The 27045-nt window shown below is 39.9% G+C and overlaps 1 protein-coding gene across 1 annotated transcript; it reads left to right on the top strand.

Moving 5' to 3' along the window:
- The first annotated feature begins 5472 nt into the window (after positions 1-5472).
- Positions 5473-8176, top strand: LOC148032468 (uncharacterized). The gene has a single exon (XM_087683138.1). It carries the CDS (start codon positions 6395-6397, stop codon positions 8030-8032), a length of 1638 nt encoding a protein of 545 aa, XP_087539264.1. The 5' UTR covers positions 5473-6394; the 3' UTR covers positions 8033-8176.
- The last annotated feature ends 18869 nt before the right edge of the window (positions 8177-27045 follow it).

Raw genomic sequence — 27045 nt, 5'->3', positions numbered from 1 at the left:
ACTTCATATTTACTATTGGGAATGTTCCTTCATCTAATGATTCCTTAACTCTGGCCATTTTGACTAGGTGGCTAAAGTAGAACTAAGGGATCACTATTTAAATTAGCTTTCTTCCTAGCTTCCCTGGTTCCCATTTGCATTTTCATCCATTGGGAGAATTAATCCATTATTTGAGCATTGGACTCTACTAATTTATCAATCAAAGCCTTCATTTTGATAGTGAAATCTACCAACTTCTCAATGGAAGACTTCGTTTGATTAGTATACAATACCATTTGTTCAACTCTAGATAATAGTCCATATGCCTTTGAGTATGTCTACTCTCATGTTCACACATGGTATTATTAAGTGCACTAATTTCTCCTTGCATTTAAGGCTCTTTAGGTATTTCTTGAGATGTATTTTCTAGCATAGAATCTTTGATTTTCTGAGCATAAATGCAAGAGGATTGAAATTGGTAAAATGAAAGGGATAGGGTCTTACCATTTCATGACTCACTACTAACTTACCTTTTACAATGGATTATGATATATTTTTTCCATGACTCAACAATCATCAGTAAATCCATGGATTGGAATAAGCAATCTAACCAAGCAATTGGGATTTCATCAATGGGATTGAATGTTATGCTAAAACTTTAAGCAAGAGCTTCTAATTCACTAATTGAATCAAGTAAACAATGCATTCCATGAATGGGCTGATTTAACCAATGATGGGCACAAATTTGATGAAAATTTTGCAATTCTTTAATCTCTCGATCAATTGGATGAACCTTAGCAATTGGATGAATGAGAGAGATTAACAATTGAAGAGGAATACCTATTGTTAGCTTGATGAAGGCTTGAATGATCCCCAAGTGCTTGATGGAGCTTCTAGTTGCTCAATGTTGCTAAAACAATATTCAATCCTTGTGCATGCAATGCTTAGAAGCAAGGTTGAAGCTTCAAAAGCTTTAGATTGAAACATTGAACCATATTTTGGCTCCATATAAGTTCTTGAGGTTTAATCCTTGGCCATTCTTACTCAATCCTTGCAATTTCTTCAAGAATATTTACTAAAATAAGTCCTAGGGTTGAAATAATGAAGAGTCTTTAAGAAATTGATGAGAGATTGAAGCTTGAGCTGAAGCTTTCATGGTTGTCCATGGCTAAGGTTTCTCAGAAATTGGAGAAGAAGAGAATGCCAACTATATCAGCAATTTGTTGAAGTTTTTGCATACTAAAGACTGCCAACAAGGTCTCAAGCTGAGTAATGACTAGAAGCAGGAGAGATTAGCTCCAGATTAGCCCAAAAATTGCATTGTAATTTTTGGGATTGTTTATTGCAGTCCACAATTCAGCACTTAGTCAATCTGGTACTCCTTTTGCTAAGAATGAAGAATGAAAGAATATTCAAGTGTGTAATGGGTATGAAACTTCATGTCCTAAGAGGTAGAAGAAGATATTGGCAGAAAACTCCATTTAACCTACAGGAGAGCTCTAAGAAAGTAAAAAGAGAAATTTCTCTTTGAAAAGTAACCACAATTTGTCTCTCTTCCAAGTCCGATTAACTCCTATTTGACCAAGTTACCTTCAATTTAGCCTATAATGGATGCAAACCTGCCATTTAAGCAAGGGCTCGGCCAAATCTCTCCAATATATTTGTTAGAGCTCCATGATTAGTCTTTGCTTCAAGTAGAACACCTACAAGTACCTCCCATGTGGTTCCTGTACCTGTTATCTAAGATTTAATGGAGGAAAATTGGAGAAATAAGACTGAAATCAGAAAATCAAATGGACCAAAAGCATATGCTCTAATGCCACTTGTTAAGGAGAGAACTAAGAGGTGAAAGAAAAAATAGAAAAGGAGAGATAAAGAAGTGATGAGGAGAGAGAAATACTAGAAATGGAGAGAGAAAGACATAGGAGAGAGGGGAGAGAAGCCATAGAAGCTGTGAACAAGAAGGTAAGGTAAGACAATAATGTATTAATGTTCTAAAAGATGTGAAAAATTACAATTCTCTCCCTTTTATACTTGTGTTAGTGTGACAACGTATTCTTATTAATTCCACACTAAATACATCTTCTTCCTAACTTCTTACAATGGACTCCTTAGGGCAAACAAATAATACATTTAAGAATAAATCATTTCTACTCATAAATTGGTATTTTTGAGACCTTATTAATTTGATTTTATTAACACTTTTCACATTTGATTTGCATGTTTCATGGGTTTTCTAATCATTGCAAGTGTTATTTTCACTTTACACATTTTCTGTGTATGAAGATGATTGCATCCACTCACATCATTTCTCATGATCATATTCACTTTATGCATTTTAGCTATTGTTCTCACTTTGTTCTAACTAAAACAAGATGGATGACTTTTCTCACTTAGGACTTGATACCTTTAGACTACGATTCATAGAAAATGTAGTGTTCTTTCTTCATTAGTGTCATATTCTAGAAACATGCTAGAAAAGTAATCATTCTATGCTATAGGATTCACTATGCTCTTGATATGGACTCCATTTGGTATTAGTAAGAGAACAAAAGCATTGACTTATGTTGAAGAAATTCAATTAAGAAAAGAGTGTGAGGGTAGAATTCATGTGTCATATCCGATGAATCAAATTTGAGATTGATGTATATCCAAGTTGAGGAAGGTCCTCTTTTTATGTGTATTTCAAGAAAGTGGCTAATAAGCTTGAATGTGGACGATATTGTTAAGAACTCTACTTTTTCAATTAAGGGAAAAATTATTGGGCTCTTCTAGGAAAGCAAATAATTGTTGGGCCCCAATGAGCTATCCATTGAATGATTAGACGATGTAAAATTTCACCACTAGGGAATCCATCCTTCCATGTAGCATACAATGATTGAGCACCGTACATGGTTCTAGACGCGTAATAGTGAATAATTGAGTTCTTACATGGTTATAGATGTAGTGGTAACAATATGATAAATATAAACATGCATATCTAGGTGATTTGTGATTTATATTTGAGGATGCTTTATCCAAAATATTTGTGAGCATGATGTATATTATTTGTAAGCACTAAGATTATTTGATGGGTAAAAACGATACGTATGATTACTTCAATAGAGAAGGTGAGGGAATTGATTAATTTCTATGTATTTTAGAAATATAGAGAAATCAAAAATATAAGCCTGATTGATATCTACACTAATAAAGCATATATCCCTCCAAAAAATCCAATTCTAAGTTTTAAATGTGTGTGTGTGTGTGTGTTTTGGGGGGACCGGGGGTGCAAAACCCTATTGTTAAGTCTCAAATCTTTTAGCATGTAAGGGTGGATGAGGTTTTTCATCTCTTCCTTCTTGTTCTCATAGCTTGAAGCTTATTTCACCGGATTCCATGTTTAGAAATCATGCACTTAATGCACATGGAAATTTTAAGTTGATAACTAAGGGTAGTGAGATTGACTACATTAGAGTACATATAGTAAAGAAGTAATAGCACATGCAAATAAAGTTGGTGGCACACTCCTTCTTTGGTGTTTGTTAACTATGTGATTAGCATAGTGTGGGTATCAGCAATGTGTGATGAGCTCAGGGAAATTACTATATGTATATCCTATACATCACATGCATTCAAGGCCTATTTATAAATATCTTTATCTATAAATTTTTCCTCAATAAAACATAATCCTTTTCTATTTAATTTGTAAATAACCCTTTTATATTACACCATTTTGTATGTAAAAAATGTATAAAAATAGTATTTTAAAAATACCTTATTTTGAACCCATGTGATGCACACATATATTCATGAGTAACTTACCTGAGGTGATGAGCCTCATTTGAAGTTTTATTCATTAGGGGTCTTGGTTTCTCTTTCATAAGCATAGTACAATTATTACAATGATTATTTGACATTAGCTCAAAGGAATTGAGCCTCTAGAATACACACCAATACATGAGCAAACACGACCAAGTACAAGGGAGATGAGAGAGAGAAAAAGAATAGCATATCATGTTGGACACATGGCAAAAACAGAATTTATGTGGCAAAATTTTGACCTGAAAGATCAAATGTGTCTATGACAATGCAAATCTTAGCTATTGTTTGTACGCATAAAATGACTCTCATTTTGAAATATACCCTCCTTTTGTTGGTTTGCTCCTAAAGTTTGTCATCATGTATTATTTGTGCTTGAAGTATTTTAGAAATGAGTGTCTTAAGATACGTCCTTATATCAAATAAATAAACAGCTATAACAATTTAGGGCCATGGTCAAGCACATTCTCTAACGAACCTATGAGAAGAGGACAATTTGCTTTGCAACAAAATGTTTTCAATTCAGAAAATGACATTTCAAAAAACTTGTTCTTGATTAAAGACAAAAATACTTTATGATCATGCTTGTGTGCAACTAGTGCTCCTCCCTATGAGCTAAAAATTCTTCTTTGAGGCATAACAACTAGAGTTGTGGTCCTTATTACAACAAGGAGGAGGCATTTGAGGCAAAGAAAGTGTACAATATATTTGGCACTTTCTTTCATTTGAACCACATAAAATATTGCCTTTCTTTAGATCACAAGGCTAAATAGCTACCATATGAGCATGTACAAATACTAGCCTTCATGTAAGGAGAGCCAAACAATAAAGCCATGAAGTTCTCTATCTTGAAAAGTTTTACAACAAATTGGTGAGGGGATTATACATGTGCTAGGATGTGCATGTTCTTCTATTGGGTAGCCAAGTATGGGGAGCACTTTGCTCCAATACTACTATATGGACTTGCATGATATTACTTCTATATTTCAACTTTTAACTCGCATGGAGAGCAGCTTTTTGAAATATTTGTTGAGAACTTGTATGACCCCATACTTCTAGGTTTTTGAATGGTATGGAGAGCACCTTGCAAGAATATTGCTAAGGACTTGCGTGACCTCGTAGTTCTAAGTTCTCTTGTTGAAAAGTTGACAGTCGTGAGTCGTGAGTCGTGAGTCTACCCCAAAACACACACACACACACACACACACACACACATTATATGTAGAGAGAGAGAATTGGATTCATAAATTCAAAAGAAAAAAACACACACACAAATACTATATATGTAGAGAGAGAGAGAGAGAGAGAGAGAGAGAGAGAGAGAGAGAGAGAGAGAGAGGAATTCATAATTTCATAGCTATTTTTTGCCTTGGGGCAAGCAACTTAACAAGGGTCAAAAAGGGCAATCATGGGCCATACATTGCCAAGGAGGTGCTAAAGTTAAGGGTAGGACCGAGGGGAGTTAGTGGGCAAAAAGGAATGAGCAACCAATGAGGGTGGGACACGTAGACTGAGGGCATTGGGAAGGAGACTCGTGGAGAACACGTGGTGGGTTTTTGTGCATGATTTTGCACGTAATGGAAATAGAGCAAGCTTGTCTAAAGACTCTCGTGACCTTAATATGGGACCGAGTCCTGATGCTCTCTCATAAAAAGGGACTTAGGCCTTTTATGTGTTAAGCTCTCATAGAAAGGGTGGCGAAAGGGAAGCTTTCCTTGCGAGCTTTCAAGGGGAGCTTATCACCATTTCTGCTAAAGCTGACAGCCTCCTTTTCTCTTCTTCTTTTTAGCGGGGTCTCTCTCTCTTATACTTTGTTCTCTTAAGTTCTTGAATATTTGCTGTGTCCTTGTGCTCTTGTTTCATGCACTCCATTGGCTTCTCTTTTTCGCGTGTACTTGAGACCCTCTCTCTCTCTCTCTCTCTCTCTCTCTCTCTCTCTCTCTCTATACAGCTCTTGCAGTGCACGCATCTCCCAATCAAGCTACACCTAGAGCCATGGCTTTCGCACTTGATTGCCATGGCCTTTGGCCACTCGATTTCCCATCCATCCAAGCAAGCCTTCAAGCCCTCCACATCCCCCCATTCCATATATAGCTCATATGACATGGAGTCCCAACACCTGATTCACATCCAAAAGCCTTGGCATTCAAGACTCCAGAAAGATAAAAAGAAAAAGGCTGGCTCTACCTCATCATGACACAAGGCATGATGAATGGTGCCCCTTTTCTCCATCTCTGATGAAGCTCTCTCTCTATCTTGCTTGCTACCCTCCTTTTGCTCCTCCTCTTCTCCTTCGGCCTTCCCCTTCTTGTTTTACTGCCATTACTATATTGCCTGTCCAAATACCTCCTGCCCACCAGCACTCATTCGTTCATGCCTTTCTGGGCGTGCAAGTTGAGATGCCCAAAAGTACGTGTTTGAAGCGCCTCTGCAACTTGCAACTGATCTTTTGCTGTGGGAGAACACTACTACATAGGTGGGCTCTCTTCCCACAGTTTTTTTACTATAGCGAAATTTTTATCCAGAAGGGTATCGAGGGAGAGCTCTTTATCTCTTTCTCTCTGCATGTGTGTGTGTGTTAAAGATTAGCTCTCGAGCACCCCTTCAGTAAAACATGAGGACCCAGAGTGACCCCCCACCTACAGTCGACAACCACCCCATCTTTGCTCTCAAGGATTGCTACACTTGCTGCAGTTACAGTGCCCTCCCTCCCCCTCCCCCTCCCCCTCCTATCAATTCTACTAGGCCTACTGCTACTGTAGATGAAGCCATGATGAGCACCCAACATGCTCATATCTTGACACCCCACAGCATATACTCTCCTGTGGGATTACCACTCGATTCAGGCCAAGGCAGCACGACCCATCAATCACCGCACGCCACACAAGCCGCTAGCAATATTCACCAATTGCCGCAAGCCGCTCTCTCCAGTAATATCCACCAATCACCATGCAGCAACAGCGATCCTCTTCTGCCCCTGTATAACCCCTCCCAGCTCGGGAAAGCCACGTCAGCCGCACCTCGGCCGCACGTGGGAGAGTCAGCTACTCAGTCCAGCTGCAGTGATGTACTGGCGCTATATTCCTCCCGCCTCGAGCAAGCCGCTGGGCAGCACGTGCCAGAGCCGCCTCAGGCCGCCAGCTGCGGTGTTGCCGCGCCTGAACTGGCCCTGTATTCCGCCCACCTCGAGCAAGCCGCCACGTCTGCGGCAGCTCGGGCGCCGCACTTGGCAGAGCTGCCTCAGGCCAGTTGCCCCGAATTGGCCCTGTATGCATCCCACGTCCTCGAGAAAGTCGCCACGTCCGCGGCTCGGCCGCATGCGGGAGAGCCTCAGGCCGGCTGCGCCAGCGAGGTGTCCCTGTATTCGTCCCACCGCGAGTGGCAACTCGCCGCCACGTCGGAGGCAGATGGGCGCCACGTGGCGGCGCCTCATTCGGGATCAAGTGCAGCTGCAGCGATCAGCTGCAATGCACCGGCCGGCTTACGACAGAAGAGAGGGCCTCTGATCGAGCAGCAATTGCAGAGAATGCGAGAGCCGAAGGTGATAGCAGGAGGGATTGGCAAGGCGAAGCTGTATAGGGGGGTGAGGCAGCGCCACTGGGGCAAGTGGGTGGCAGAGATAAGGATGCCCCGAGACAGGACCAGGCTATGGCTGGGGACCTTCAACTCGGCCCAGGAGGCCGCCTTCGCCTACGACAAGGCCGCCTTCAAGCTGCGAGGAGACAGAGCCAAGCTCAATTTCCCGGAGCTTGCACGCTTCTTCTCACATGCCGACCCAGCTCCACCTCCCCCTCCTCCTCCCCCTCCTCCTCCAGCCCTCACACGTCCTGGCGCCCCGTCCATATCTAGCGGCCTGTCCAAGCCCAGCCCTAACTGCTCATCCTCTCCCCCCTCCTTGGGAGAATATCATGACAAGAAGTTCGAATCAGGCCCTCCCCCTATTATCAAAAGTGAATTGGCCAAGTTGGTTGATGGAAGAAACCCTAGTGCTTGTCTCACCAACAACAACAACTACACCAACCTCAACTCCACCAACACCAACACCAATTCTATCCCCACAACCTTGTTCATGGACCCTGCTAGCCTCTCTCGATCCTCCATTTGGCAAGATGATTTGCTCTGCCAAATGGAAATGGAAATGCTCTGGAACCAAGCAGCCCTTGCACTTGCTAGCTACTATGAACCTTGTGGCCAAGAACTAATTGACAATCTAGAAGAAACACAGGAATTAGCATATGTCTGGGAAAGTTAAAATTACAAACATGTGACATGTAATTTTTTCATTCTTATACATGTATATACATATAAAGGTTACATCCATTCTAGTATGCTAAGTCTTGAAACCCTTGTGCATGTACTCTGTGTGTGGGTGCGCGTGCGCGTGCACACACACAGAGAGAGAGAGAGAGAGAGAGAGAGAGAGAGAGAGAGCTTGCTTCAAATAGCACCAAATATTTGTGATGGAGCGATCGATTTGTGCTTTAAGTCCACTCAGCTATTAACACAACATTGTGATATCTCTTGAGAAAGGCCAATAAGTTTCCTTTTTTCCAAGGCAACAATTCAATTAATGCTTGTTCTTAGATAATGGATGAATTAGAACCCTTATAGCATAGTATATGGTCAAATTCATGCATGGAAACTCTTCTGTTGCATCAAGAACTATTTTGACTCAATTTTTTTTTTCTTTCTTTATGTGATATCAATTTTTTAATACTCTTCTACCAATGGACAGAAATACATAATGTGAGACAAGGCAACATCATGCATTCAAATATATGTGGTAATGCCCTATTTGTAATGTTATGTTTATGGTGTATTTATATGTCATCTAATTTAAGGCATTGAGAAGGCAACATCATGCACTCAAATATATGTGGTAATGCCCTATTTGTAATGTTATGTTTATGGTGTATTTATATGTCATCTAATTTAAGGGAATGCCTGGGCTATCACACCATATTGGTTAGTCAATCTCATAAATGACTTATACTAACTTTGCATTTGCAATTAGCACATTAAAGGATTGTTGAAGAGTTGAAGTTTAATATTTGCATCTTATTGTGTAGCACATCAAACACTCACTTTTGTGAATTAGGGTGCTTGTAATAGTCCTAATTGGATCATGGTTTTGAACTATGACTCCATAATTTACCACTTAAAATTTGATTAAAATTTATTTACAGTGCAAAACATGTTTAACAAATAATTATATTGTTTTAGGTCATTAGAAGAATTCATAGCTCATCTTGAAGCCTTTTTGGTTGGAGAAATAGAAGATCCTCTAATGACACACACACATTCACAGAGGCCAACATTATGTAGAAACATATTTTTCTCTGACTTTGTCTATCTAGAAATGCCTAATAAACTAACATTTTCAAGTTCTCACTTATTGCTATCTCAAGTCATGACAAAGAGGAGATCATATCCATGTTTTTCAAATCTTGTATCTTATTCTCAACATGTATCGACATTTTGGTGCAAATATCAATGGTTTTAACATCATTGATGTGTTTGACATAGACCAAATCCCTCCATGTAACCTTTCCACTTCTTGAATTGGATGATCCCTAAAATGAGTTAAGAAACATTGAATCAAACACCTAGAGGCTCAAAATGTGCAATTTCAACATTTCAAAAGTTTTATAGGGTTTTTAATTTGCTCCAAAAACATTGGCAATGTCAATAACGCCAAAACTTGTACCAAAATACTATCCTAAAAGATTTATAGATCCATACAGTTATAAAGTTTACATCAGAGTACTTTTACATATCCAAAAGTTTATATAAGTTAGATACAATAAAGAAACACCACCTCATTTAATAAACGTGTGCACTGAATATGAACTCGAGAACCCTTTTTTCAATTTTTTGAGTGCAATTATTTAGCAAGTCCTTAATTTATAAAGTGATTTGGAGTTTTAAGTAACTTTGAAACTTTAGAGTTTTTGCAGCATATTTTGGAGAATTTTTGTTATTTGAAATATGACATATAGGTGAATGTATAGACTAATGATGTGCTTCTTATATGCTATCATTTATTTATGCTAAGTAGTTTAATATTTCTCAAAAAATATATAATCATTGTTGTATTGAGGTGTCAAATATTTAAATATAGAAATGATTCATAATCATTCATCCCATTACATTGTCACAAATAGAAACTTTGATGGTGCTCAATAAGAAAACAATCATGCTATAATAGTCAAATCCAAATTATACCTTGAGCCAATAAGTCCAACAAAAGACAATTGATATGGAATACATCTATCCATAACACTAATCATCAATGTTGTGATTAGAAGGGGTTTGGCACATCACATGTACTAAGTAGCACTAATTAATAAACACTAAAGTCACCCTCAAGCCACATACACAAGCAGTGCATTTTAGCAAACTCTTTTCCAAGCCCTCCACATCCTAGGAAAATATCTAACACATGATGCATATCCATTGTGAAGGTTGCTAACAACCATCTACAAGTCAATATAAAATTTGAGTAAGAATTGTAGGCTAATTGACAAAGGTGAAAATGATGGGTTTCTTACTTGAAGTTTAATACACTTAAAAAGATTTGGTACGCTTTCTGCACCACCCTTGTAAAAGGCATCGTCTACCTGTGTATGCTCAAAGCTATCCCCAAAATAATGTGTCTCAAGAGGGAGCTCTAAGTGGATGGGTACTTATATGTACCCACCTTCTCTCCAATCTTCTAATCATACATGGGAATAGAGACCCCTCCTTGATAAAATAATCCTATGGGTAAATCTATGACTTGCAAAAATTTATCCATTCCAAACAATTTCATTTCACAACTCTAAAATATCATTCATACATGGGAATAGGGACCCCTCCTTGATAAAATAATCATATGGGTAAATCTATGGCTTGCCAAAAAAAAATCCATTCTAGAGAATTTTTTTTCACAACTCCAAAATATTATTTCACATTTCAAGAAAGATTCAATTAATATTAATTTCTCTCGAGTGGTTGGATTTTTGTAACCCCCATCACACACATGAGTGTCCATGTGTGATGGAGCTTCAAGCCTACACTTCATGCATCTCTAAGAAATTTTCCAAAATGTTGTGCTAGACAAAAGGTCACCAAAAAACCTTCATTTGATAGAAACCAATTGGCAAGATCCATTGTTCCCTTCAAAAGCTTCATAGAAATGTTATTCCACTTTTGCAGAAACCTTCAAGATATTGTGTGAGTTGTAAAAGGGAAAAACCCATCCACAACCCAACGAATGAAGACAAAGGAGCATTGGTTATAGTGTTGCAACTTGGTGGTAGGCTCAATAAGTGTGAACTTTGGCTATCATGATTCTAAAAGTAATCTTGGTAGTGCAAGTAGACAAGTCAATCTAGAAGATCACCCTCAAGACCACCAACCAACCACCCCAAACAATGTCTATCAAACATCCATCTATGAAAAGCAACATGTAGGAATCTTCTCAAAATAAAAGAATCACATAAAAATAGCAAACCATGGAAGTAGCATGAGCATCACCAAATCCTTCAAGTAGTAAGAAGAGACAGGATGTAATCTCAAGGAACCTGAGGTACCGAGTGTATTGACACACAAATCTAAAAGCATCAATGGCCATTTCCATCATAAATATCTCCTCATCATTCTTCAATGAAAGGAAAATATAGGATTCTCAACAAGATCTTATCTAGCTTAGATAAAATAACACCAATTACAATAACACAACAACCATATGTCCTGAGTATCAAAACATCCAGTGACCAAAAGCAAGGAGAATTTCTATTAATTTAATGTGTACGCTAGCTCAAGATGAGTATTGATGTGACCTTCTACTTCTCTCAAAAATATCAAGATGAGTTGAAAGCTACCCCTTCTAATAGCATATTAGATGTAAAAACATTAAGTAGAGTGATAAGAATAAGTCCAGACTGAATGAGATAAATAGTTATGTATTTTAAACTAATATTTTCCATTTACTTATGTTTCAACTCGAACTATACAATTATGCGAGAAACCAATATATCATGCAATAAGATTACAACACTACAACAACTTTCATTTACCCCTCATGACCATTCATTGTGGTGTGGTCAAAGTTTAGTAGAGGAAAATATCGAGAAAGGCCATCTACACAATGCTGCTACTCTGTATGCCTATGGAATATTATTTGCCTAACTTCATAAGGAGATAAGATCAAAAGGCATGTGACAGAGAAACATGTCTTGGAGTCTTTGATAAGTGTCTTGCATGCCTAAAAGATATGAATCCTAAGTAAGCTCCAACCATGTCATATATGAAAGACTTGAGTGTACCCTACTTTAGGGATGGTAAGGCCACTTTATAGAAGAGTTAGGGAGTGCTTTTTGTGGACATTAGTTGCGGGATGGAGAGCAAGAAATTAGCATAATTTGTGCCATAATGTGGGCTAAGTTGAGACGTGGATAGGGATGGACCATGAAGGCATGGATTGCACATGCTTTTTGGCCTACTTGATGAGGCATACAAGGGGATATGCTCTATTGGATGGAAGATAGAAGAATGGGAAGCAAACATTTGATGTTTAGGGGTTGTTCTTGAAGGTTTCTTACTATTATATATGTAGAGTATTAGGGAAATCCTATTGTTCATAGAGTTTTCTATATGAGCTATCATTGTTCCATGCTTGAAGGTTGCTCTTGGTTGTCTTGAAATAGGGCTTGTTGTGGACTATTTGGATGTATCTTTCTTTACTACTATAATATGATGCAAGATTAATGATTTGTATTGGAAGACGGATAATTTGGAGTCCCAAACCAAGGATTTATATGTTTGTATGGGTGCACAGGCTCTAGACCATTCTTATGATTGTATGAACCTATTTTTGAGCCACAAATACATTGTCTGGTGTCACTCCATGATCTATCATTATTCCATGATTGAAGATTGCTCTTGGCTTTCTTAAAACAAGGCTTTTTTTAATATTGTTTTGATGTATTGAGTGTGCTCTACTTTAAAGTTTAAAGGACCACTTTAGAAAAGAGTGGAGAGAGATCTCTAGGGAGCAAGCATTCATGGGCATTGGGGCAACAAGCTTGCATTTTTAGGTTGATCTCAGTTTGGATTTAGTGCACAACAAAGATGAAATAAATCTCTCTTTTATGCTTGCTATTGTGTGGGGAAAAAAATAGGGAAGATCATGCATGCTTGAGAGATGAGATGAAGAAAGAAGATCAACATCAAAATTTTGGAGCCTTTTTCATCACCTTATTCAAATGGATAGTTTATAATACCCAAGTAAAATGGAGTGTTGAGGTTTATTCAAGATATGCACCCGATAAACAAAGTGACCATTAAAAATGTAGGGGTGGGTATAATGAATGAAGCTAAGGGGAGAGAGGATAAGATTTGAAGAGAGAGAAAGAGAACAAGAAGAAGAGAAAAGAAGACTAGAAGAGGAGAGAGAAAGATAGACAAGAGGAGAGAAGGAAGGAGGAAGCCATGGAAGCTGAAGATGAAGGTGAGTATGTCCTTGATAATAACTAGTTGCTCTAATCTGGGACTCTTACACCTTATATACCCCGGTCAGTGCGACTCAGTGTTTAACTGCTAGTTTCTATGTATCCCGCTGTCACAATCCATCCCCACCCTGAAGGTTTTTGTCCTAAAAAACAAAGAGAATTGGTAGGGAGTGATGGGTGGGCTTAGGGGGGGTGCAGAGTACTACTCTAAGCCATAATACAATGAAAATGGGTGTGTAAAGGCTAGGGAGAGCATGTTGTCCACCATGATCGACCTGCTAGGGTAAAATTGTCATAACTTTTGGTAGGCTGCTCCAAATGGGACGTGCTACATGTCGAAACGGAGCTTATGACGAGTACTTTCAACCTAGGTAAGATGCACATGCTTGAGATTTGGGTAAGTACAAAATTGTTCTAAAATAGTGTGCACTCTATAGACAAAGAGTGGTTAAACAAGGGCATAACTAGCTAGTCTTCAGTCTATTGGGCCTCTTGGAGATGGGGAAATTCATTGACAATGGTGGCTGGGCACCATAAGAGGCTTCTCCCAGGGATAGGCCTTGCCATTTGATGAGGTATTCCTTGATGGATTGAGACCTTAAGTGCTTATCTCATTGCAAGGATATACTGAATGATGCCTTCTTCATCTATGGGGGGAAGTTCTTCCACATAGTCCATTGAGGTGCCCATGAAGGGTTTCAACTAGTTGACATGAAACACATTGCAGATTTTGGTGGTAGGGGGAAGCTCTAATCAGTAGGCCAAGTCATAAACTCTCTTCAAGATCTGGTAGGGGCCATAGAAGTGGTGGGCCAGCTTGTTATTGCTGCCCTCTTTGAGAGTGGAGTAGTGGAATTTAGGCAATTTCAAGAGGACTAACTCCCCTTCCTAGAATTCCAAATGCCTTCTTTTCTCATCAACATAGAGTTTCATGTGCATTTGTGCCTTTTGAAGATTCACTTTGCATTGCTGAAGTAGGGCTTGCATGCGATCCAACTTGGCCTAACTCTAAGGATTTATCTTATCATTGAATAAGACTATAGGGAGGGGAACCTTATATCCATATAAGGCCTCAAAAGGGGAAACTCCAATGCTAGAGCAGGTGGAGTTATTATAGGAAAACTTAGCCAAGTGGAGCCACCAGTTGTATTGTACATCATGGAAAAAGTGCCTCAAATATTTCTCAAGCCATTTGTTCACTCTTTCAGTCTAGCCATCAGTCTAAGGGTGGTATGCAGTGGATGGGGAAAGCTTGAAACCCATGGATGTGAAAACTATCTGCCAAAAGTTTCTCATAAACTTAGCATCCTGATCATTTACTATGACTTGTGGTAAACCATGTAGCTTGAAGACATATTCCATAAACTGAGTGGCCACCTAAGAGGCAGTGTATTCGGTCTTAGTGGGGATAAAGTGGGCAGCTATGGTGAGGTGATCAACTACCACCATAGATACTGTGAGTGATGAAGTCCATTGTGATATGATTCCATTTCCCTTCAGGAATAGGGAGGGGCTACAAGAGGCCAGTGGATCTGAGTGTATTGTCCTTGTTCTATGGAACACATTTGGTCACAAAGTTCTTGACATCTAGGCATAATACTTTCAATGAAAGCTCCTGGTAATCCTATCGTATGTTTTGAAAACAACCAAGTGACCAGCAATGGGGCAAGAATGCATCTCCTCTATGATCTTCTACATGAAGGGGGAAGTGTGTGGGATGACAATCTTTCCATGGGACCAAATAAGGCCATGCTTGAGCTCATATTGGGAGTTTTTAGTCATGACCCCATGCAGTAATTTTTGGAAGATGTGGCTGAAGTGATCATTTAACAAATAAGCTTCTTGAAGCTCTTCAAATCCAATCACTATGCAACTCTAAAATAGAGGATACTCTGCATGCCCACATTCGAGAGATTGAATTAGCCACAATATTATCTTTGCCCCAAGTGTGAGAAATGTCAGTCATAGTTTTGTAATGTTGCCACCCATCGCCTTTATTTAGGAGTCAAAGTGGACTAAGTTAAGAAGTACTGGAGAACTCGATGGTCACTTTTTACTTGGAAGCAGCTGCCATACAAATAGTGGTGTCATTTCTTGATAACATAGAGGATGGCCAACATCTATTGGTCATATACATACATTTGCATTTCCTTCTCATCAAGCTTGCTACTCTCAAATGCAATCAAACCATGCTCTTACAACAATAATGCACTAATACCCCTACCACTAGCATCACAATGAATGGTAAATAGCTTAGAAAGTTAGGAAAGACAAGGATGGGGGCAGAAGTAAGAATGCCCTTTAACTACTTGAAGCTATGACAATGAATGGTAAATAGCTTAGAGAAGTCGGGAAACACAAGGATGGGGGAGGAAATAAGCACGTCCTTTAACTACTTGACGCTATGACCAATAGTGGCATCCCAAAAGAATGACTCCTTTTTTAATCGATGAGTCAAAGGTACTGGAATTCTTCTTCTCCATTTGCTACTTGGATCTTCAAGGGGTGGTGTAATTATATAGGGGTGGATTTCAACCAATCAATGGTTGAGTTATTGACAAAATTGTGAGTGCTACCATTGTCCACAAGGATGAAGACATGCTTCCCATGGATATTTCCTTGAATGTGTAGGGTGCTTGGGCTCCGAGAACACGTCCATGCATACAAGGAGATGGAGCAAAGGGAAGTGGTAAGCGAGTGGGATGTTAGATCAAGAATTTGTGATGGAAACTCGCCCAGGTCAAAAGGAAACCCATCCGGTCGGACATAGAACTACTTGTGATCTATATCCTCAACAAGCTCACCATGGTCGGTGGGTAGGTCATCCTCATCATTGTGCTAATCTTCCATGATATACATGCTATGGACCTTGACCTTAGCTTTCTTGTAAGGGCACTTGGAGGCATGGTCAGTAGTGTACTTATCCCCACATTTAAAGCATAGGCCTTTTTCCTTCCATTCCTTCACAACATCCGGAGAAATGAAGCATTTGTCACTGGAGCCATGGGAAGGTGATGCAATGATTATTTGTTTTCAGCATTCTTATTCTCAACATTAGAGCCAAATGCTGTCCCAAAAGTGCCATGTTTTCTTTCAGCATGGAAGTGGTGTAAGTGGGTATTTTGGGGCTGTTATTAGGCACAAAGATGCTTCAAAAACCACCTTCATATGGGGCTGATCTTGAGGAGATGAGGGGTTGTCTAGAACCTTACTGAAAATGTTTATTCTTACGGTATTTCCATGCATATCTCTCAACTAGTTCAATTGTTTCAAATAGTGTGGTAGGCTTTCAAGCCATGACATCTGATAAGCTCGGTTCCAACCTATAGGTATACTTGTCCAATTTAGAATCATTACTAATTCTCTCCATATACATAGTCAAGTTTATAAACTAATATGTGTACTCACGTACAATGAGATTTCATTGGTCAAGAGTGTACCATTGTCTTGACAACCGCTCTTTTTCCATAGGGGACATGAATACTTGGACCATATGCACTTTAAAATCTTCCCAATCAATGAATTGATGATTCTCTCGATCGATATAACGCCACCATGTGTGGGAAAATCCTTCCAAGTGGAGAGAAACAAATATTATTTTCTAATCATCATCAGTGCAGGGGCAGATATTGAATTAAGACTCCAACTTGGATGTCCATTCCTCCACGTTTGATAGTGAGGGGACATTGCACAATGTACTTAGTGAGGATAATCTTGTCATGTAGATCATGAGGGCCTTACTGCCCCCATGAAACCCTTCTTGTCCATACATCCCATGATGTCAATACATACCTTACTACCCATACAGACTATGTGGTGCATTTATCCCATGATGTCCATTATAGCCATACTTCCCATGATTGCCATGTTGGCCATTGGTACCATACTGTCCATGATGGGGCTGATTCATATAGGTTGCATGGGGGCTCCTAGGAAGAGTGAGGGAATTTCTACCAAGGGTGGGAGAGGGCCTCAGTGGGGTATTGGCTACATGGTTGATGGGGGAGCTCAACAAAGGCTCATCATGCACATGAGAGGGTTCACCAATCTCATAGGTAGAAGAGGGGACTCCCTTAGCACCAAGTATGCCCTGTGGACCATGCAATGGCTCCTGAGGTAGTGGACATCTAGATTCATGCCTAGAATCATTTTCCTTCCTTGGGATGAAGTTGTAGCTAACTAAGCAACAAGAGTAGTGAGTTGCTCCAAGGTTTGTTGAGTCCTCACATTTGAGAGGGCCATTTTCTCAATCTCTTCATCAAACTTGGACATAATTTGGAAGTGGTTTGTGACCATGTCATTATGTTGTTCCATGTGACGAAGCTCATGCTGACATAGGGTGTGATTGAGCAGGTTGTAGAGATTCGTATTGGGCATTTCCTCCTAGATATCACCATGGTTTCATGGAGGTCGTGGAGTATCTAATCTCCCTTTGGAGTTCCTCATGGGCCTTACTTTTTCCTTTCTAGCCAGCCGTCTCTGGATGCAATCCACAATACCTATTGTTAGTAAATGGGGTGTAACTTTTAGTAGGAAACTCCAATTGGTGAGATTTCTAATGCAAATCTAAGGGGAAATTTTCCTCTTTGAGATAAGCTATTAATATTTGTGCCAAAAAATGATCAAAATATTCTACAATGGAATTATTGTCTCTATCTAGGAGCGGTCTGCACCCTATCCATAGTGACCCTAGTGCACAAAAATGGGTGAAACTTTCAAATCATAGCTCTGATTGGGGAGACTTTTAATTCAAACTAGAGGGTACAAAGTCCTCTTCGATATGAGCTATAGGGTTTACTCTAGATGCAATATAGAATTTTCTATAATAGGATCTTTATGACTGTCTTGCTTGACTATGTCTCTTAGTGCAAAAGCATTATATGGATGAGTCATATGCTGAGAGGCCTGATCAATAACATGAATAGCATGCTGAGCATATTGATCACCATTCCAAGCATAATTGCATATCCATCTACTCTGTCATCAATGAATAAGCGAGTTTACTGCCATACATCTCTCCTGACTGCATGCAGTTCAAGTGTCATACATGGGTGATATTAGCACTGAAAGGGTGTCCAAGGGGGATCATTGCATCACGGGAGGTGGTGATCATGGGAGAGTACCTACACCTGCATACAAGTATTGGACTGCGGATCTCTAGGAGGTGGAAAAAGTTCCCCCCGGGCCAGGTTGTGCACCCCTTCAAGGTCTTAAGTGGTAAGGGAGGGTCACCTCTCTTTTGTCTTACCACCTCGCCTAGCATTGGCCTTTTTCCTTAGCCATAGTATATATGGTAGAAATTTTTATAAGAAATCAACACATGAGATGCATTATTGTAAAGGAAACATTGGGTTATTTCATGAGATGCAAGGATGAAAAAAGGCTTGGATAGGGGTTACCTTGGCAGCCTAGTGACTCACTAGCTGCTACTTACCCATTTACAAAGGCTATTACTCACTTTGAGACTTATCCAAGGCACACAAGACAAAGATGGGGGTTAATGTTAGCCATACAATTGATTCAAGATTAGTTATGATGATCCATTAGGAAGCAAAGGGGAATATTGACTTTCAATATATACATGCATACAAGAGGGATTGAACTAATAAAGCCTATGCAATCTTAATCTCTCCAACAAAGGGATTAAGCTTAGCAAGTGGATAAATATGAGAGATTAAGATTAGATTGATATACCTCTTCAGTTCTTGGGGAGACGATTGAGGCATAGCCCCTCATGATACCCATTTCCTCCATCAAGCAAGCTCGGTTGGTTGGGGCCTTCCCATGGAAGAAGATTTCAGCATTTGAATGCTTCCACCAATGATGAGGGCTCCCATGCTTGTTCTCGAGCTTGAACTTCAAAGATGAAAAGCTTCAAATGAAGCTTTCATGGCTGCCCACAAGAAGCCCATTCATGTTGAGCTCCATATCTTCTATCTGGGTAAGAAAGAGGCAAAAAGAGTGAGGGGTCTCCTGAGGGCTTAACTCCAAAGGTTGTGGGCTGGATCAAGAGCTTGAGCTAAGCTATAATGGCTTCCCACAAACAGTGTACAATAGGGTGTTCATATTTAGGAGCTCAATGTTGGAGGGAGAACTGTGAACTTTGTCAAAGGAAGGTTCAACCACTTGCACCAAGGGGCCAAGAATGCCCAGGAGGTTGCCAATAGCTGGAGAAAAAGGTAGGAGGAAGGCAGGGACATCAATGCAATTTGTGCTGCAAGTTGCAGGCTGCCACCTACTACTTGGGGCAACATTTCCTTGGCCTCCAAGGTTTCAAAATGGAGCTCGGGATGTGGGGGATTGGTCCATGGTGGTAACACATGTCCTAGAGGGGGCTAGAGCAAGCTTGGAGAGATTGTGGGGGCTAGTAGCCATGGCAGCTTGCAAGAGAAGAGAGAGAAGGAGGGTTGAGGCAAAAAAGTAGCTAGGGTTTTTCCCTCTTCTAACTCTTGGGACTCTAAACTTGGCCTAGAACCCCTAAAATTTCCATGAAAAGAAGTAAGGACCTACTAGTTTAGCCATTTTACCTCTACTTTTGTTTGAATCTCTAGCCATAGCTCCTATTTGCTTCAAAAAGCCAAGACTAATTATAGTCCTTCTTGCTGTACATGTACATGTTAACCGAGTAACTAGGGTTTTTGGGATTTGAAAAGGGAGAAAGGGGAAAGAAGAAAAGGACCAAATCTTGAAGCTCTGATACCACTTGTAATGAATGAAGTTGAGGGGAGATAGGAGAAGAGCTAAAGAGAGAGAAAGAGAACAATAAGAAGAGAAAAGAAGAGTAAAACAAGAGAGAGAAAGACAAAAAAGAGGAGAGAAGGAAGGAGGAAGCCATGGAAGTTGAAGATGAAGGTGAAGCATATGTTCTTGATAATAATTGGTTGCCCTAATTTCGGACTCTTACACCTTATATACCCTGATCAGTGTGACTCAGTGTTTAACCCCTAGTTTCCTTGTATCCCACTTGTTACACTGGGTCTAATTAAGGATGAATTTGATAGAGGCTTATCCAAGAGAGCTATTTACTCTTTGGGTGGCTTATATTCTAGTTATGATCAATTTTAGTTCACTATAGAAAGAAAATATCTCACTACTATGAAAACACCATTAGGGTTAGTGGAGATGTGCATTTTTCCACAAGGAGAAACAAAATATATCATATGGTGAAGGTAATGAATAAGGTATGCAAGATTTTGTACTACAACTTACTATGCCTTTTTTTGATGATGTACCCACCATAAAAGGATACACAAAAGAGAACAAAGATAAAAAATTGGATAAAATGGGATATAAGAGATTTTTTGTAAAGCACATAGCCAATTATGAGAAGATCTTGACTATATTAGAAGAGGCGAATCTCACTTTTTAAGGGTAGAAGTCAATCGTTGGGATAAAAGAGGTCTTAATTGTGGGCTATATGTGTGATCCATATGGAAGAGGAACATATCCAACAAAGGCGGATGCTATTGTGATAGGATGGAACATACTTTCTTATCAATTTCAAAGGTGCAGAGATTTTGGAGAGCTTGTGTGTTTTATCTTATTTGGATTCATCACTTGCATCAAAAGCATAAAACAAGTACCCCATGTGATAGAGATAATCAATTGCAGATTATGAAAGAGTCTCATGAGAGCTTATGTGATGGTCATCTACATTTGATAAAATACATGAGAGATATTGTTGGAAAGCCATGTATAGGGTTGTCTTGTAGATTTATAGAGACTTACACTCCTTGCCAGATGTATTCTTCTATAAGACACCGTGATAGATTTGATCTTGCTTACCCACTCTCTATACATTATGTGTGTTGTGGACTTAGTCCACGCCTATGGTTTTATGGAAGATGAGGTATATTATATTTACACAAGAGGATCTTAGAAATCGAGATGAAGGTCAAGCTTTGAGATTAAAAGTTGCTAGTGCTATATGCATGTTCTCGTTAGAAGATGTGATATATGAATGTGTGGAAAAGATCATAGCTAATAGAGGAAAGCTAGATGATGATGAATCTATATATGCAGGTTCTCTTTAGAAGATGTGATATATGAATGTGTGGAAAAGATCATAGCTAATAGAGGAAAGCTAGATGATGATGAATCTATATATTTCTTCTCTAGGATGTGGATTAAGATTGCACTTACATCAATGTGCAATCTTGAAGGAAATGAAAGAGTGAAAGAGGACTTCCACTGATTGTTAAGACCTTAGCAAGGCACATAGAAGGAAATGGAGTGAAAGAGGACACCCACTAATTGTGTAAGTAACCTCAGAGTAACTTCCATTTGTTTTGTGGGTTGATCTCTGTGGATTGATTGCACTACTGATAGTGCTATAATAGGTTATATACTATTGTATGGAAAAAATCCTATCACGCAAATAGAGGAAGTTATAGCTAGATGGAATGTACTATTTTGGGAAGAAGGAATGAGTAGAGGAGAGCTACTAGCTCTGTGGATTTGATAGTTAGAGAGATAACTTGAGGATATAGAGCTTGCAGTTAAAAGATTAAAGGAAGCCAAGCTAAAGGACAAAGGCAGGTTTGGTAAGAGACATAGAATTCAACTGAGAGTTTTGGAATAAGGAGATTGGGTGCTCATACATGAGTTTGGATAATCAGCATGGCACAATTAGGAAAGTCTCAAAGAGATGGTTTGGTCCTTACATTGTGAAACCTACATATGACAATGCTACATATTCTCATTGCGAGTGTGATGGGACAGAGTTGAAGATGTCTTTAGCTAGAAAGAGGATCAAGCTATTCAAGAGAAGAGATTCTACTAGCTATGAAGAAAATGTGCATGACATTGAGAGTACACATAACACCATAGATGAGCATGAAGAAAATAATAATCAACATGAAGATGATATTGAACTTGCTAAAGATTGAGGAGTGTGGCATATGTTGGAGGAGAATGTATAGGTTTAGAGGGAGTGCTGTCGTTTGAACAATGACCATAGGCCTCACACAGTCGAATTCTTAGGGCTCAGAGTTCAAGCCACTTAAGTTCACTCGAACATCCGACTCAGACATGAGTCCACTTGGACTCAGACAAAATTTGGGCCTTGGATGACCAAACCTCAGGCCTCAAACAGCCAACTCAAACACTCAAACACTCCGTGTCTGAGAGACCAAGTTCAACCACTCAAACAACCACTTACTTGTAGGATCCACTGAATCTGTGACTTAGACAAGTTGTTTAGAACCCTATTTTGACTATTTTTTCCAACTCTAAGACATGTTAGGGTCTATTCCCAACTGTGTCAGTAACCATGTTGGAATTTGGACCATCAAGTGAAACCATAGAGCTATTTGCACTCAAAAACCTTGACATAGCAGTCTAGGAGTGACTGAAATAATGCAACACTCGCTACTACCTTGAATAGAGACCTAAGTTAACTAACTTGGGTGGTGAACCCCCATTAGTGAACACCCATCAAACCACCTATCAAACCTCATGAGGAACCCAAAACCAATTGGTAGGAATAATCATGATCCATGCAAAAAAAAAGACTACAATGTGCAAAACTGATTGGATGTGATTGACTTCATCAAAGATTACACTTTTCATTGTAGACACTTAAGTGCATGTAAATGCTAAAAAGCTTGATTTTGCACAACTCACATCGAGGCCCACCACTATGGCACATAAGTATTTAGATTAACAAGGAACACACTAGGGGGGATTAAGCTAAAAATGAACCCACCAGTAGGAGTGCAACCCCAAGAATTAGACAAGTGACCCAAGACACTAGAAACAAAGACCCAAGAGGAAAGACAAAACCATCAGACCCCTGAGGAAAGGAAGGACTAGCCAAGATTAGAGGTACATCTTTAGTTGGCCTAGTTGACCTCATAAAAATACTAGTGGGTCAAGAGACAACCACCATGGCAAGCACTAGCTTGAATGAGAACGACCTCAACTGAGGTAGGGTACCTAGACAACATCTAGTAAATTGTCACACAGTATGACTAGCAATCAAGGATAATGCATTATGAGACAAGAAATAGATATCATAGTTGACCTTGAGGAGGAGAGGAGGCTAGGAAGGATAGCATTGCAGTGCATTGTGAGTTATAGCTAGAAGCAAAGGGCTCAAAGCTTGCACCAAGAGAGAGAGCTCAATGAGGTTCATAGGATCCTAGCCATCTCAGGTAGGAATAGAACGGGAGGTAATGCTGATAGGGAGAGAGCCCTAGAAGCCGACTTGACAATGAGCGAGCTACTCATAAAAATATTGCTAGACAATACCCGCATCGACCAATGTGGGGTAGCCTTGGTTGCATCATTGCTAGCTCGGGCTAGAAATCACCCCAATACCAAGAGCCAAATGAAAATGCCCATAGTTGCAAAGCAACTCAATAAATACCAAGCAAGAAATGACCCCTAAAACTTTTTCAAGCAATTTTAGTAGGTGTGCAAGGCTAACAACCTCATGGACCTCACTCAACGAGCACAAGAATTTGGTCTTTACTTGGGAGACAAGGGGCAGCGGACTTGGTTTACTAATCTTGATAATGCCAAACATAATAACTTCACCCATCTAAATGATCTCTTCATCCAAAGATTCTCCGACATAAGATACTCTAATAACCTCATTGTTAAGCTTATGAACATCAGCCAAAAAGACAAAGAGAATATACGAGGCTATGTCACACATGTGAGAAGTCTCTACTATAAGAGGAAACATGTAGCTAGATGACCCAATGAGAGAGTTGTCTCTACTATATTCATTAACAAGATCCGAAACAAGGAACTCTATAAGGCCCTAATGAGCAACTCAAACCTGCAAAGGGATGTGCTTGCAAGAGTATTTGAGGAGACTATATAAGTGGAAGACTTGCTCAGGAAAAGAAGCTTTAGGGCTACACAACAAGGGAGAAACACATTTACAAATGCCGAGAGAACTGCCACACTTAGTGAACGAGTAGCTCCCAGCAAACAAGATAAAGGAAAGAGTATCGGGACGACCAAACCCAAGCTATAGTTGATCTAAAGTCAAAAATGACTAGGCTATAAGAGTTAATACAAAGGCTAGTACAACCTCACGTTCAGTGTGTGCACTATGGAGGGAACCACCTACCATCTAAGTATCGATCCCAAATTGCGGCCTTGTGCCAATTGTGAAAGATTCAGGCATGACACCATGCACTATGGATTGCCAAGACAGTTGCCCCACCAGCAACCTTACTCTCAACCATACTATGTAGGAATTAGGTAGCCATACTTTGAAAGGGGAGCCCTTTAGCTCTACCCACACCTAATGATTCAAAGCTAGCCGCTCTGAGGGCAAACATCAACCCGATGGGAATCCCTAAACCACCAAGACCTATCGTCACCCATCCACTAAGTGATGGTCCAATGCACTTTGTGGAGGAACCACTGGAGGAAGACTCACACATGAATACTTATGTCTCTTATGAGAAAGAGGGTAATCTCATATCGATGGACTATAGGCCTCTACCAGTCATGTTCTTAGCCAAAGAGAGAGGTAGAGGCCTAGGAGGAGCTCAGATTCATGAGCCCATAGCCTATTGGACATGTGGCCATCAAGGGCATATCTCATCTTGCTACCCTCAAAAGGAGCAAGCAAATAGAGAAAAGGCCAACTTGAGGTGTCCTGAATGCGAGGTCACACACCTATTTGCCGATTGCCCTAGCTAGAAACCCTCCACTAGTTTAGTAGTCGTCGTGCCATTTGTGTTACTCAAACTCTTTTGTGTAGAGTCACTTGAAAATGATGCCACACCTATCCCCATGAACTTCTTGATACAAACTCAAATAAAGCATGTTGGTATCTCATTACCTAGACCTAGCAACCTAGATGCATCCTTTGTAAGGAAAGAAGAGCTCATGAAGGAGGAAAAAGAGGACTAAGGAAAAAATAATTCTCAAGACAAAGAGTAAAACCATGTTAACAAAAGGAAATTAGGTCACTCATGTGGAAGCAGAAACATTTTCTCCTAAAACACGAGAGAGGAGGGAAGTGCTAAGGTTAGAGAGTACCTTACCCCAACCAATAAGAAAAGACTATGGATAAGATCAAGGAATAGACAAAAGAAGCACAAGCTCACTTGCAATACGTTGAACCTATCATTGAGGATGAGACCCATGAACTTTCAACCATGAGCCAATACGTTGAACCTATCATTGAGGATGAGATCCATGAACTTTCAACCATGAGCCCATTAGTCTCTCCCACATACTTGAGAGCAAGAGAGGCAATACCACCACATGAATAGCCACATGGGCAGAGCATGGATACTGCGAATAGGTAGGCCGCCCAAGAGCATTGACAAGAAGGACAGTAGAAAATTTTCTAACCACACTAATATCAACTCCGATGACATTGTCACTAGGAGAATCGCTTAGGCAAAATCCCATAGTAAGGCAAGGATTGAAGCTATGGGTAGAAAAAACTGATAAGCATGATTCTCAAGGCTTGCTTGTCTATGATGCCATGACATATATACTAAGCCTAATGTTGAATCCAATGTATGAGTCTCCACAAGTGAATGATTTTTGGGAAGGCATTGAGATGCACGCAATCTTACATGTCATTGCCTAGGAGATACTACGTAGAAGGGGATAGTAGACATAGGAGAAGGGGTTAGTGTACCTAGCCATGTAGTCCTGCAAGCTTGGGGAAACCCACTAATGGAAACTGCACATTTCAATGTCACTCTAGGGAATGGGATGAAGGTTAGACCTTTTGGAGTCCTAAAGGATTGGTCTCTAAAGATAGCAGAAATCCAATTCTTCGTGAACTTCATAGTCATCAAGGGAGTGGATTAGCAGGAATCCAATTCTCTGTGAACTTCATAGTCATGAAGGGAGTGGATTATAATACCCAGGTAGGCAAACCTTGGATGAGGAATGCAGAGTGATAGAGGACTAGGATAATGGCCTAACACTCTTAGGCAATAGACCAAAAGCAGTCCGAGTAATGGACACTTGAAAAATCTCACCAGTGGACCTAGATACCATCTCTACCATGGTAAAGGGTGAATCAAGGGCTAGAAGTGATTATGGACCTATAACAAGGTACATTCCTTACCTTGAGGATGAGCGTGATGGGATGCATGTACTAACCACAATGCCCTTGTGCATGATGGCCAAGAGTTCCATCAGTCGACTAATGCCAATCACCTATCATGTTCGGATTACCAAATTGGAACTCCATAAAATCCTTGAGTGTATATCAAGTGACTTAGTTGGTAACCCAAACTGCCAATTTAAAGCCCCTCAAGGATCTTATGGAAACCAAAGAATGGCGATGGAAAAAGGTGCATAACTTAAACTTGTCATATAATTGGAATCTCATGAAAAGTGAGAAAAAACTTGAAAATAGAAACCTTGAAAACAATGCACAGCCCAAGTATGAGGATTTCTGAGAATGAGTACGAAGACTACAGCTCCATCAGTGGAGGAAAGAAAAGAGGAAGTAGAGATCATAGAATATGCCATGGATGGAAGAGTGATTGAGGTAATCAGAGCACACATTAAACCCTGAGAGGTTAATAAGTTTCAAATTAACAAAGGAGTTACCAAGATAGATTGCAATCAATCTTTACTAGAATACCTAGAGGTGGTAGACTATGAGCAAGCTGGATTAGTTTAGCCTTGCACTACACCATTATTTGGAGTGGATTCAATCTCAGTTGCAACCACCAAGGAACACAGCCTCTTCTAGAGTGAGTATGGTGAGTACAACTCTACTTTAGTAGTGAGCTCTAATAGTGACCCCAAAATGCCTCGACCACCTGGGACC

The sequence above is a fragment of the Lygodium microphyllum genome, chromosome 8 (genome assembly GCF_053477565.2).
Source record: "Lygodium microphyllum isolate KBCC chromosome 8, Lygodium_microphyllum_v1.1.10, whole genome shotgun sequence".
Taxonomy (NCBI): Eukaryota; Viridiplantae; Streptophyta; class Polypodiopsida; order Schizaeales; family Lygodiaceae; genus Lygodium; species Lygodium microphyllum.
This window is presented reverse-complemented; position numbering and strand designations above follow the sequence as displayed.